At 49.2% G+C, this 14,436-nt stretch overlaps 1 protein-coding gene across 1 annotated transcript in view; it reads left to right on the top strand.

Moving 5' to 3' along the window:
* The window catches only part of Slc11a2 (solute carrier family 11 member 2), a 41,784-nt gene extending 34,329 nt beyond the window's left edge, over positions 1-7,455 (top strand). Inside the window, exon 17 of the mRNA XM_051160352.1 lies at positions 6,844-7,455. Coding sequence (XP_051016309.1) covers positions 6,844-6,921 — 78 coding nt within the window. The 3' untranslated portion in view covers positions 6,922-7,455. The remainder of the gene's footprint in view (positions 1-6,843) is intronic.
* Positions 7,456-14,436: the final 6,981 nt, after the last annotated feature.

Genomic DNA, 14,436 nt, shown 5'->3' with positions numbered 1-14,436 from the left:
ACACCAGCGGTGGCAACACTAAATAAGCACTGGGTCAGTCTGTCTGTCTTTGCAGGGAGCCATCAGAGCCAGTGTGTTCCTATGGTTTACTGTGTGAACATAGCCTCAAGTATGTGCTGTTGCACAGGCTGCACTTAGGACTCAACTGTCAGTTGGGAAACACTTTTGTGTGTTTTGATGTCTTTGTTTTGTTTTGCTTTTGTGAAATAGGATCTTGCTATGTAACACTAGGGGGCTTAAAACTCACTATGTAGCCGAGGCTGCCCTCACCTGCACAGCAATCCTTCTGCCTCCACCTCCTGAGTGCTGGGACTGCAGGCATGTCCACCGCTCCTGGCTTTCCCATGGGTGTTCACAGAGGATTAGTTTTGGCAGGAGTGGGTCTCACCCTGGAGCCTTGGGCTACACTTTAGCTGTTTAAAACACTAAATCCCTCGGTAGCTGCCCCAAGGCTAATGGCTTGTTTCTGTGACTTTGAGAGCCAGTCTCTATGTGGATATTAATCACTCTGTGTGCTCTCTAAAGCCAAGCATGGCAGCTATGTCTCTTCACGCTCCAGGCTTATAAACTGTATCAGAAGATCGTGGACGCTGAAAGCCGAGACGTGCTTTACGCTCCCCTTCAAATTATTTTAGTTATGAAACCCAACTAGAGTGATGTCATCTGTTTAATTACAAAATTAGAGACAGCTACCTTCTTTACAATCAGGAATGTTGTTTGCTTCTTTGGTTGGTTTTGTTTTTCGACATAAGATTTCTTCCCGGCTGTTCACTTTGTAGACCAGGCTGGCCTCGAACTCACAGAGATCCTCCTGCCTCTGCCTCCCAAGTGCTGGGATTAAAGGCATGCGCCACCAACCACCCTGCTAGCTTCAGTGTTTTTATTTCAATTTTTAATTTCTCAGCCGACAAGGTGAGCTCAGCAGGGCTTGTCTGACCTGAGCTTAGTCACTTTCATGTTAATACCAAGAGTCCTGATAGTGTTTTATCTTGAGAACACACAGTCATGGGATCTGACTGGCAGAAGGTCGCAGCGCTTGCTCTTGAACTGACATTCTCGTGAGACTCTGGACTGAGAAGGTACCGTTCCTCAAACCACATCTCTGACACTCCACTCTGTGACGTCCAAGATGACTCACAAGGCGACCTCAGGTGCTCTGGACCTCACCTGTGCAAAGTCGTGGGTGTCACTGTGGTTGTGACGTTCTTCTGCGAGGTGGGGCCAGGCGGAGTCCCCACAGCTGTTCCCTCAGAAAGCCTGTGGAGAGCGGATGGCGAAGCTCAGCACGGACTGCAGCTCTCACGCCAGCCACGTCTAACACTTCACACGGGAGCCTAACATGGCTGTCAAGTCAAGTCCTCTCTGCTGATGACGAATAAGTGCAAGTCGTCACTCTTGGTCGCTGCAGGAACGGGAGTGGCTTTGAAGGCCGCCCTCGTCTTTGAAGCTTTCCCTCTGGCGAGCTGACTGACAAATCCCTTTGTTGTACGTGCCCCTGTGGCATCATCACTAGCGTTTTACACGCAAGTCAAAAGCTCAGCCTGTATAGGTTCTTTATGAGGCGTGAAAGATAAGCTGCTGTGTGTCTCTCACCCCACGTTGACCTTAGCCCCTCCGCTCATACAACACAGGTGACAGCGCCCCAGTAGCAGCCCTTCTCAACCTGTGGGTCTCGACCCATTTGCAAACCTCTGTCTCCAAAAAATACTTATAGCACAATTCATAACAGTAGCAAAATTACAGTTATGAAGTAGTGACGAAATAGTTTTGTGATGGGGTCACTGCAGCATGAACTGTTGTAGGAGGTTGAGACACTGCCCTCCAGGGCCCTGGCAGACCTGCCCCTTCTGCCCTCATTGTTTCCAAAACAGATCAGAGTGGAGCTCTGAATACACTGGGGACTGACCTTCGGGAACTGTCTTGCTGTGGTACCCAAAGGCCAGATTGATGGCAGCAGAATTCCGTGCACAGATGCTCCAGGAACGCTTACGTTTGTCAGGGTGGGCGTGGGGTCTAGATTCACAGACCAAAGTGAGCCCAGGGCTGCTAGGGGCCTCGTGTGCTGGTGAGGCTCTGATGCAGACCTCACTTCCTGCCCAGATGCTTTGTGTTATATTTGTTTACAGTGATAGAAGGGCTCATCCTGTCAGAGGCTCTTTTCTCACTCTACAACTATAGTATTCTATGGCGTCAAAAAAAAAAAAAAAAAAAAAAAGTTCCCTGTTGGCGTGGTTGTCCCCAGGAACGTGTACTTCCCACAGGTCTCCGTCCAGCACTCTACCATGTTGTGAGATGAAATTTGTCCTGCCTTCCTCTACTCTAAACTAAGTATTCACCTTTCTGTAGTCTTGTCTCACCGTCACAGTGTGTGCACATTGCAAGCCCTCCACACCGTATGGTCTGGCAGCGCGTTTGTGAGCCGTCTTTGTCCCTCCTCTAAATCGGTCCTTGTTCTCATGTGATATGAAATAATTGTACTTGTCAGTGCACTGGAACTTGACAGGCTGGGGTGCACAGCTTGCTGTGTGGGACCTGCCAGGGTGTAGCAAGTGGCTACAGTGGGGCTTTTAGTGAGCCTCTAACAGCTTGTAAACTTGATTTATAATTAAAACAAAACAAAAACTTTCCTTTTTCCTGTTTGGCTTCCTGGCTTTTTTTTTAACTTGAAAACACTTTATTGATAGGGTCTCAACAACTTTGAAAAACAGACATGTCAGTCATGAGTGGCCTACTTTAAGCACCCTGTGTCAGTGCGTGGCTCCTGAAGGGACAGAGGAGGAATAAATGGATTTAGTCTTCCAGAAGGTCTGGGTTAGTTGTAGACACCAAGATACTAATTTCACTTTAGGGGTGGAGAGGTGACTTCTAAGATGTGGACAACGCCAAGCCTCTCAGGGAGTGTCAGATGCCTGGACCCACATGGAGACGAGAGGGCCGGCTCTTGAAAGCTGTTTCTGCTCCCCACAGATGCTATGTGGCTCTTGCATTCCTGCCCCAAATATATACACAACAAATAAACAATAAATTATTTTTTGTTTAAATTAAATTTTAATTTTCCCACCTAGTTAAGTAGTTTTGTTGTGGTTAAGGCCATAACTTTAGCGTTTTGTGAGATGAAAGGCGTCTTCTTCCACCCTGAGTATTTGCCTTTCTGTAGTCTTGCCTGCCCTCCAGGAAGGATTTTACAGTGTGTATTTGCTGCCAGAAAATGTCATGAGAGAAACAAAAGTCACTTAGCTTAAAACCAGGTGGACATACTGGCTGACCCCGATGTAAAGGAGTGGTAATCCTGAAAGTTCTTAAAACAGAGGGCTGCTGAGATGGCTCAGTGGTTGAGAGCACTTGCTGCTCTTGCAGAGGACAGACATAGGCTCAGTTCCCAGCACCCACTTCTGGTGGGTCACAGCCACTTGCAGTCCAGTTTCAGGGGATCCAATGCTTTCTTGTGGCCTTCGTAGGTACCTACGTGTACACACACCCACATACACGCGCGCGCGCTCTCTCTCTCTCTCTCTCTCTCACTCTTACAGTTACTTTTTCTCTTTTTTTCTTTCTTTCTTTGTTTTTCAAGATAGGCTTTCTCTTTGTGTAGCCCTGACTGTCCTAGAACTCACTCTGTAGACCAGGCTGATCTCGAACTCAGAGAGATCTACCTGCTGGGTTTAAAGACATGGGCCTCCACCCAGCTTAAAACTTTTATAACAAGGCACCCTCTATCCTGAGAGGCGACTGAGCAGCCTAAACGCTGATCTGATCCACCTTGCCAGTGCTTGGTTGTCGGGAGACACTGAGTAGCTCACAGCCAGAGGCTGTCTGTGAGTTCTCACGCTGCCGTGCATGCTGTGCAGCAGCTCAAGCTAAGACCCCCAAGCACTCTCCACCGTCACCAGGAGCAGCGACACTCACCTGTGCCCTCGGCCCTTGAGAGGCACAGCCGGAGGATGCAGCTGGAAGGCCAGCCAGGGGTGCACAGGGAAACCTGCTCCAGCGCTTGGGAGCAACTCTGGCTGCTCGTGTCAGGGTTAGAGAACAGGCTCTCTGTAGCGAGGATCCAAGAGTCGACACACGTGTGTGTCACCTGTCTGCACCCCAGAGTATTGTGACCTATACTTAGCCACACTTCTCAGAACTAGGCAACAAAATTCTCTAATCAAGATAGCTAAGTGATAGCACTGTAACACCATGGGGACCGCCATCTTTGCTCACCTGGCAGAAGTTTCCATGAGTTGTCGGTGAGTCTGTCTTCCTCAAGCCTCGATGTCAGACCTGAGGTATCAGTGTCTTCCTAACACACCACTGGGAACACTCTGACCCTGGCATTGTGTGGACGGTGTTGTCTTTACACAGTCACCCAGCATTCCTGTGAGGTGACAAAGTATAATGTGCTCAGGATAAACTTACTGAAGGTGGGCTGGAGAGATGGCTCAGAGGGCAAGAGCGCTGACTGCTCCTCCAGAGGCCCTGAGTTCAATTCCCAGCACCCACGTGGTGGCTCACAGCCATCTGTAATGTGATCTGGTGCCTTCTTCTAGTGTGCAGGCGTACATGCAGGTAGAGCACTCATACATATAAATAAATCTGTTTTTAAAACTTATGGAGGGCTTGGTGAATTATCATATCAGTGTGCTTAGCATCTCCAGATATAACACATTTCCATTTTTACACACAAAGATAAGGTTCGGAAGCTATAGACACAGCTTGTGTGGTGGTGCATGACTGGAATCCCTGTGAGTTTCAGGCCAGCCAGGGCTGCAGAATGAGACTCTAAACAAAGGTGAGGATTAGCTCAGTGGTAAAGCACTCGCCTGTCTTGCATATGGCCCTGGGTTTGGTCTTCAAAGGACACATCGGGAGGACTAAAGCTGGGCCTTGACACACACTCTCACACTCACACACTCACACACACACCTCAGTGCTGCTTCTGCTACGGGGTATGGGTGTAGTTCCTTCATACAGATTTGTAGTCTCCACTCAACACTAATACATGGACTGTTGGTACCAAGACCAACTGTATCACTGATACCCTGACTGACATGGAAGCCAGTCCTTGTCCCAAAATGTTATCACTGGACAGAGAAATACAATTTATTTGCCAGGTATGGCAGAGTACACCTTTAGTTTCAGCACTTGGGAGGCAGAGGTGGGCAGATCTCTGAGCTTGAGGCCAGCTTGATTTACATAGCAAGTTCTAGGCTAGACGGTTGCTTAGTGAGACCCTGTCTTTAAAACATCTGAGGCGAGCCAGGCATGGTGGCGCATGCCTGTAATCCCAGCCCTTGGAAGAGACAGAGGCAGGCGGATCTCTGTGAGTTGGAGGCCCGCCTGGTCTATATAGAGAGTCTGGGACAGCCAAGGCTACAGAGTGAAGCCCTGTTTCGGGGGAGAAATCTGAGGGAAGGTGAGGGCTGTGGGGGCTGGGATCATCTTCAGCTACATGGTATGTCTGAGGCCTGAGCTATATGAATCCTGCTTCCAAAACCCAAAAAGTGCCTGACAGAAAGACAGCTGGGGTTCCCCACTCAGCCTGGCAAACACTGGTCTCTCAGCATACTCCTTTCAACTTAGGAAGGGCGTTTCTCGGGTGTCAGCAGACAACAGGACCAGAATTAGTGGGCTCAGGGGTTCGGTCTCTGTGCTAAGACTCAAAGGCGCTGTGGTGTTCGCTTACACTGTCCTACGGTTGTTCCCCAGCTTGGCTCTGTCACCAGGTTTCGGAGCGCATGTGCGCAGCCTCCTCCTCCTCAGCTATTTGTTAAATATTGGCAGCTGCTCAGGCAGCCACAGTGGGCAGGCATGGAAGCAGTCCACCTCCTGTCCATGCTGCCTCACACTCTGGGCTTCGCCCCTTCCCTAACGCGCCTTCCTCACCTCATGGTTCCTTACTGCTGTGTGGCCAACCTCTCTGCCGGCTTAACCCCAGCAGCATGGCTCTTTCTGCTTCTCCATGTTTCTCCACCCGGCGGCTTATGTGCCCTGGGACTTTTCTTTTTTTTTTTTCTTCCTTTTTTTTTTTTTTATTAATTTATTCTTGTTACATCTCAATGTTTATCCCATCCCTTGTATCCTCCCATTCCTCCCCCCCATTTTCCCATTATTCCCCTCCCCTATGACTGTTCCTGAGGGGGATTACGTCCCCCTATATATTCTCATAGGGTATCAAGTCTCTTCTTGGCTACTTGCTGTCCTTCCTCTGAGTGCCACCAGGTCTCCCCCTCCAGGGGACATGGTCAAATGTGAGGCACCAGAGTATGTGAGAAAGTCGTATCACACTCTCCACTCAACTGTGGAGAATATTCTGACCATTGGCTAGATCTGGGAAGGGGTTTAAAGTTTACCTCCTGTATTGTCCTTGGCTGGTGCCTTAGTTTAAGCGGGACCCCTGGGCCCAAATCTGCCTATCATATTGTTCTACTTGTAGATTTCTAGGACCCTCTGTATCCTTTTATTTTGCTGTTCTCCCATGCGTCTCTCATTTAGACTTTTTTTTTAAACTCTAATCAAGTTGCCCTGGATGGGCTAGAGAGATGGTTCAGTGGTTAGAGCACTGCTCTTGTACCGGTTCAGTTCCCAGCGCCCCCAGCGTGGCTCACAGTTCCAGGGGATCCAATGCCTCCTGACATCTGTGGGCAGCAGGCACACATGTACACTATATACATGAAGGTAGATACTGATGCACATAAAATTTTTTAAAAAATGTTTAAGTGTCCTTAATTTTAAACAAGTAAATAATAAAACCTCATGTATGCATAAGCCATTTTCTCTTCTGAAGTAAAACTTAGAAGTACTAAGAAAAGGAACCAAAATAATACTAAGTCTCTCTCTCCCTTGTGCTTTTGTCCTCAGTGCCACCTGGGACTGACCGCTCGCCCTGAGCTCTACCTGCTGAACACCATGGATTCGGACTCATTCGTGTCTAGATGAGTGACAGCCCGGGAGAACTTACGAACACTTTCTCTAAGCCCTTTTGTGCCCAGTGTCTGTTAGCAAATCCATTAGTTCAGAGGTGAGTCAGAGCAAAGGCAGAGGTCTCCTCACGGGGTCAGGTGTAGGAGCTGACAGCTGGGCATGGGCCACAGACGCGCTCGCCTCCAGCAGTCACAGAGCAACCAGAGGCCAACCGTGGGCCTGCAGCCGCACACGCACGCACGCGGTACCTCAGACTTGTGTCTGCACTTCTGGGATCTAAAGTGTATGGATGTGTATTTATGTAAACCCGAACGTGCCAGTTTGGGTAAGATTTTAAGGTTGTAAAAATTGATAGATTTTTTTTTAAAAGTTGAGATGAATTAGGTATTTGTTTTATCTGATCATAAGTGAGAAAGGAAGTGAGGCTCTCTTCACTGTGAACTCTGCAAATTCCTACCCTTTAAAGTGCTATTTTACTACACTGTTGCTTTAGTTCATTGTCTCCCAAGAGTGCTTCTTTAGCAGCTACTAACACTGGCACATCACCTAAAAGTGTGTGTGTGCATGTGTATGCGTGTGCTCACCTGTGCCTGTGTGTGTGCATGTGTATGCGTGTGCTCACCTGTGCCTGTGTGTGTGCATGTGTATGCGTGTGCTCACCTGTGCCTGTGTGTGTGTGTGTGCGTGTGCTCACCTGTGCCTGTGTGTGTGCATGTGTATGCGTGTGCTCACCTGTGCCTGTGTGTGTGCATGTGTATGCGTGTGCTCACCTGTGCCTGTGTGTGTGCATGTGTATGCGTGTGCTCACCTGTGCCTGTGTGTGTGCATGTGTATGCGTGTGCTCACCTGTGCCTGTGTGTGTGCTCACCTGTGCCTGCGCGTACTTGTAGAGGCCACTGGTTGACGTCACATGTCTCCTCGGTCTCTGAGCGTGGAGCTTGCTGGTTGGCTAGGCTGGCTGACCAGAGAATTCAGGGATCCTCCTGAACTGGGGTCCCCCAACACTGGGGTCACAGAGTTGCTACTACGCCCAGACTTGAGCAGTGCTGGGGACCCAGTTCAGGTCTTCTTGGACGCAGCCCCTGGCACGTCAGGGTGAAAGGAACCATTCTTCCCTGTTTTCATACTGATCCTGTTTGTTGCTGTTGTCCTGTTTGTGGTAGTCCACGGTGTCCTTTCTTTCAACTTTAAGCACTGCCACTCCGCGTACCGTAGATTCTAAGGGTCACTCATACAGTCCAGGGAATTCTAAGCATTTTAAGGTGTGTGTGTGAGGTGTGGTCTGAGCCCTGTAGTAGATGGGAACCGAGACGCGTAGTCCACACGTCACCACTCCCTGCCCCTGTCCACACGTCACCACTGCCTGCCCCTGTCCACACGTCACCACTGCCTGCCCCTGTCCACACGTCACCACTGCCTGCCCCTGTCCACACGTCACCACTGCCTGCCCATGTGCACATGTCACCACTGCCTGCCCGTGTGCACACGTCACCACTGCCTGCCTGTGTCCACATGTCACCACTGCCTGCCTGTGTCCACATGTCACCACTGCCTGCCTGTGTCCACACGTCACCACTGCCTGTCCCTGTCCACACGTCACCACTGCCTGCCTTGTGCAGGTTGTAGACTTTTTTTACATCTCAGTTGCTAACCAGAAATTTTTCTTAAACTTTTTATAATAAAATTCATATTTAATTACTAAAAGTTTTTGTCTAGGGGTGTTGCTCGCTTGTAGAGCTCTTGTTCACCTTAGGCAAGGCCTGAGGTGTCCCCACCAGCACACACTCACACACACACACACACACACACTTGTATCACGACTCTTCTGAGGAGTGAGTTACAGCACTGCGCCCACACTCCTACAAGGCAGCGAGCTGGACCTAAACCGTAGCTTCCACTGTCATTGCCACCTGTGGCACCAGAGCTGTCACACCCGCATTGCCCCCTCTGCTTCCCAGCTTCTGAGTCTACAAACACGTAGACTTCGCATGACTCTAAGCACCACATTCATCTTTCAGCATGAAATGTAAACGCAGAGAGACCAGACATTTACTTTTTTTTTTTTTTTCCTCTCCAAGACCGGGTTTCTCTGTGTACCTCTGGCTGTCCTAGAACTCACCCTGTAGACCAGGCCAGCCGGGTTTCTCTGTGTACCTCTGGCTGTCCTAGAACTCACTCTGTAGACCAGGCCAGCCAGAGAGTGTTCTAGGTTGACACTTTATATAGTTTCTTCACTTCCACACAGGGTTGGTGTTTTGTGTGTTTGTTTTTTGTTTGGTGGTGGTGGTGGTGGTGGTTTTTCCAAGACAGGGTTTCTCTTTGTACCTCTGGCTGTCCTGGACTCCCTCTGTAGACCAGGCTGGTGTTGAGCTCGCAGAGATCTGCCTGCCTCTGCTTCCCCCGAGTGCTGGGGTCACAGGCGTGTGCCACCACGCCCTGCTGTATTTCAGTTTTGTATCCGCCTATTGCAATCCTAGATGAACTGATTTCTGCATACCAGCCCCTGCCCTCCTGTTCTTTTTCTCGGTACTTTCATTGGTAGATAATTTTGCAGAAGAAAGGTTGAAAATAGAAGCGTCTTGTTTTGCAGTTCACAGAAAGGTGAGGTGGCTGAGCAGAGGTCAGGAGCTCTTGAGGATTTCTGTAGCTCTCTTCTGAGCTTTCACTGTGCTAGCGGGGATAAAGAGGAGTTGCCACAAGTTCTCAAGTATCGCCCCGAGGCACACCGCGCTTGTCAGCAGAAAATATAATACATACCAGGTCCATGTGAAGATTGGTGCTCAGAGCGAGCCTCGGTGGAGCCCTGTGCCACTAGGAACGTGTAGGAACTAGAAATGTACAAGGGAGAGTGCTTGGCTGGCACCCGCGAAGCCCTCAGTGCAACCCAGCACTGAAAAGACCCCAGGCCTGCAATTGTCACACTCTGGAGAGAGAGGCAAGAGGCTCAGGTCAGGCTCAGCCCGGCCTTTGTATCGAGCTCCAAATCCTGGGATTGGTTGTTTTGTTTTAGGGTGGGGGTGGGGGCTACTGGAGAGAGAACCTGCTGGTTAGGAGCATTTATTGCTCTTGTAGAGGGTCTCGATCTGGTTCCCAGCACCCACAGGTGGCTCACACCATCCCTAACTGCATCCCAGGGGATCCAGCACCCTCTTCTGAACTCCTCAGGCACTGGGCATGCGTATGGTGTACAAACAATGCACCTAGGTAAAAGATACACATTAAAAAAAACCCTAAAAGCAATTAAATCAAAGTTTGTTTTGTTTTGTTTTATTGTTTTTTGAGACAGGGTTTCTCTGTGTAGCCTTGGCTGTCCTGGACTCGCTTTGTAGACCAGGCTGGCCTCAAACTCGCAGAGATCCACCTGCCTCTGCCTCCCAAGTGCTGGGACTAAAGGCGTGCACCACCACGCCCGACTAATCAAAAAGTTTTAAATGGTGCTAGCAAGACAGCTCAGAAGGTAAAGACACTTGGCACCGTGCCTGATGGCCTGAGTTCCTTTCTGGAGACCCACAGCGTGGGAGGAGACAGGCTCTCACAAGATCCCCACACTCGTGCCATGGCTCCTGCACACCCACACATATACACACAAATAAAAGTACAACTTAAAAATAACAAAAACACAGTGAGGCATGGTGGCGTATGCTTTTAATCCCAGCACTGGCGAGGCAGAGGCAGGTGGATCTCTGCAAGTTCTACAAAGGGAGTCTAGGACAGCCAAGGCTACACAGAGAAACCTTGTCTCGAAAAAACAACAACAACAAAAACCCAAAAACAAAAACAACCAAACAAAACAACAACAACAAACCCAAAAACACATGAAACATTTGGCTGTACATGGTGATCTGTGCCTATAATCTCAGACCATAGGAGACTATGCCAGGAGATTCTCAAATTCAAGGCCAGTTTGGGCTCCACTCCAAGACCTTGCCTCAGAAGACAGGGGACTAGAGAGACCACTCAGTGGCCAAGGGCACTGGCCTCTCTTGCAGCCTACAGCAGTCTGTCACTACAGGCCAGGGAACACAATACCCTCTTCTAGCTTCCTAGGGTACTGCACATATTCGTGCACACACACACACACACACACACACACGCACACGCACACACGTGCCTGCGCACACAGAGAAAAAAACCCCGAGACATAAAATAACAAAATAAATTTAAAAACAAGTAAACCAGTAACATCTGTCACTTTCTACTGTCTGGTAACAAGTCTGGGTTTCTGTATGTGGTGGCATGATACAGCAGTGTTCATCTGTGTTTCTGTATGTGGCGGCATGATACAGCAGCGTTCATCTGTGTTTCTGTATGTGGCGGCATGATACAGCAGGGTTCATCTGTGTTTCTGTATGTGGTGGCATGATCCAGCAGGGTTCATCTGTGTTTCTGTATGTGGTGGCATGATACAGCAGCGTTCATCTGTGTTTCTGTATGTGGCGGCATGATACAGCAGCGTTCATCTGTGTTTCTGTATGTGGCGGCATGATACAGCAGGGTTCATCTGTGTTTCTGTATGTGGCGGCATGATACAGCAGGGTTCATCTGTGTTTCTGTATGTGGCGGCATGATACAGCAGGGTTCATCTGTGTTTCTGTATGTGGTGGCATGATACAGCAGCGTTCATCTGTGTTTCTGTATGTGGCGGCATGATACAGCAGGGTTCATCTGTGTTTCTGTATGTGGTGGCATGATACAGCAGCGTTCATCTGTGTTTCTGTATGTGGCGGCATGATCCAGCAGCGTTCATCTGTGTTTCTGTATGTGGTGGCATGATACAGCAGGGTTCATCTGTGTTTCTGTATTGTGTGGCATGATACAGCAGCCTTCATCTGTGTTTCTGTATGTGGTGGCATGATACAGCAGGGTTCATCTGTGTTTCTGTATGTGGTGGCATGATACAGCAGCGTTCATCTGTGTTTCTGTATGTGGCGGCAATGATACAGCAGGGTTCATCTGTGTTCTGTATGTGGTGGCATGATCCAGCAGCGTTCATCTGTGTTTCTGTATGTGGCGGCATGATACAGCAGGGTTCATCTGTGTTTCTGTATGTGGTGGCATGATACAGCAGCGTTCATCTGTGTTTCTGTATGTGGCAGCATGATACAGCAGGGTTCATCTGTGTTTCTGTATGTGGTGGCATGATACAGCAGCGTTCATCTGTGTTCTGTATGTGGCAGCATGATACAGAAGCGTTCATCTGTGTTTCTGTATGTGGTGGCATGATAAGCAGCGTTCATCTGTGTTTCTGTATGTGGCGGCATGATACAGCAGGGTTCATCTGTGTTTCTGTATGTAGGTGGCACATGATACAGCAGGGTTCATCTGTGTTTCTGTATGTGGCGGCATGATACAGCAGGGTTCATCTGTGTTTCTGTATGTGGCGGCATGATACAGCAGGGTTCATCTGTGTTTCTGTATGTGGTGGCATGATACAGCAGGGTTCATCTGTGTTTCTGTATGTGGGGGCATGATACAGCAGGGTTCATCTGTGTTTCTGTATGTGGCGGCATGATACAGCAGGGTCATCTGTTGTTTCTGTATGTGGTGGCATGATACAGCAGGGTTCATCTGTGTTTCTGTATGTGGTGGCATGATACAGCAGGGTTCATCTGTGTTTCTGTATGTGGCGGCATGATACAGCAGCGTTCATCTGTGTTTCTGTATGTGGTGGCATGATCCAGCAGCGTTCATCTGTGTTTCTGTATGTGGTGGCATGATACAGCAGGGTTCATCTGTGTTTCTGTATGTGGCGGCATGATACAGCAGGGTTCATCTGTGTTTCTGTATGTGGCGGCATGATACAGCAGCGTTCATCTGTGTTTCTGTATGTAGTGGCATGATCCAGCAGGGTTCATCTGTGTTTCTGTATGTAGTGGCATGATACAGCAGCGTTCATCTGTGTTTCATAATAAAATACCCGAGAACAGGACACTTCACCAGAAAGGAGATTTATTTAGCTCGCAGTCCAGTTCAGAGGCATGGGGCCAGCACTTCTCTTTACTGAGGCGCCCTTGTCTGTGTCCCATGGTGGACAGCCCCAGGGGAGGCCACTAGCGAGTGGAAGAGGACATACCAGGAGACCAAGAGCCAGGAGATAGTGCGTCTGTTCGTTCGTTCGTTCGTTCGTTCATTCATTCATTCATTCATGTTGTCTCTACCCCTTCCCTCCTGGCTGACCTCAGACCCTCAGACCCATGGTTATCTTAGCTCCCTTAGCTCCCTGAGAACAGCCAATCCCTTTCCTTGACCTAACCATTTCTTGCTAGGCTCCACCTCTTCAGAGACTCCTCCCTCCTCAACCCTGCACACTGGGACCAGACGTCCAGCCCGTGAACATTTAGGGGACACACTGAAGTGATAGCATCCAAGGGTTAGCATAGTCAATCTACATTCCTGGGATCAAACACTATGAAGTTTAATTACGAAAAAGGCTCTAACAGTGTGCACTAGAGTGTCAGCGACCGTGCGGCTAAATGGCTCTCACTGAGTTCTGCTACATAGTTGTATTGTCACCTCGCTGTGAAGGACAGGAAGAGGAGATGCGTGCTCGTGACGTCATAGCCAGTGAAGACACCGTGTTTCATACGTGGCATTAGTCCACGGAAGCATTTTACAGATCTCTTCATAGACCCTTCCTGCGGGAGATCTCCCGCTTTACCCAGCTGAGGGGAACAAGTGAGCATCCTGCCTCCTGCCTCCTTCTCTGTGTGGCTCTACCACTCAGCGACATCTGAGGTTGTAAGTTGGCTTGGGTCGCTGCCGTTAATAGATTAATTCTTGGCATTGCTTTCTAAGCAGTAAATGTATTCTTTCCATTAACTCAGTTAACATTACAAAGTAGGCTTTGCAAGAGAAGGTATCTTTCACGCTGGAGGGCTGAGGCAGGAGGATTGCAGTTCTGAGCAGACTGCTGCATAGTAAAACCGTGCCCCACCCCTTTTCACTAGCCTGGCACTTGTGATCCTCCTGCCTCTGACTCCCAGACTTATAGCCTGCCGCCATGCCCCCAGTGTTTTGAAAAGCCATTTTCTTTTCTTTTTTTTTTTAAGATGTAGTTTTCTGTGTCCGAGCATGCACACCTGGGTCAGCTGATTGTGAGTGTCCATGTGGGTGTTAGGGAGCCTGGTCCTCTGCAAGAGCAAGCCCCACCCTTTTCTTCAGTTGTTTGTTTGTGTGTGTGGGTGCACACACTTGTGGGGGTCAGAGGATGGCCCTGGGAGTTTATTCTCTTCTTCCACTACATGGGTTCCAGGGATCAAACTGAGGCCAGGCTGAGCCTGACCTCCCTGAGCCATCTTGCCTCCACCACAATCCTTTCCTAAGCTCTGCACTGCTCGCTGAGTGGACAGCAGCCACACTTTCCCTAAGAGCCTGGTTAGAAATCTGTCAGTGCGCTGTTGGTGCAGGCACAGCTGCTGCCTGTGTGCACAAGGTCCTGAGCTCCAGGGACTTACGTCAGGAAGAATCAGCAGGAGTAATTTTCGGCTAAGTGCTCATGGATTTAGAAAACAACTTCTTAACAACGCTTGA

This window comes from Acomys russatus, chromosome 17 (genome assembly GCF_903995435.1).
Source record: "Acomys russatus chromosome 17, mAcoRus1.1, whole genome shotgun sequence".
Taxonomy (NCBI): domain Eukaryota; kingdom Metazoa; phylum Chordata; class Mammalia; order Rodentia; family Muridae; genus Acomys; species Acomys russatus.
Note: the sequence above shows the minus strand (reverse complement) of the source record. Positions and strands in the feature narration are given on the sequence as shown.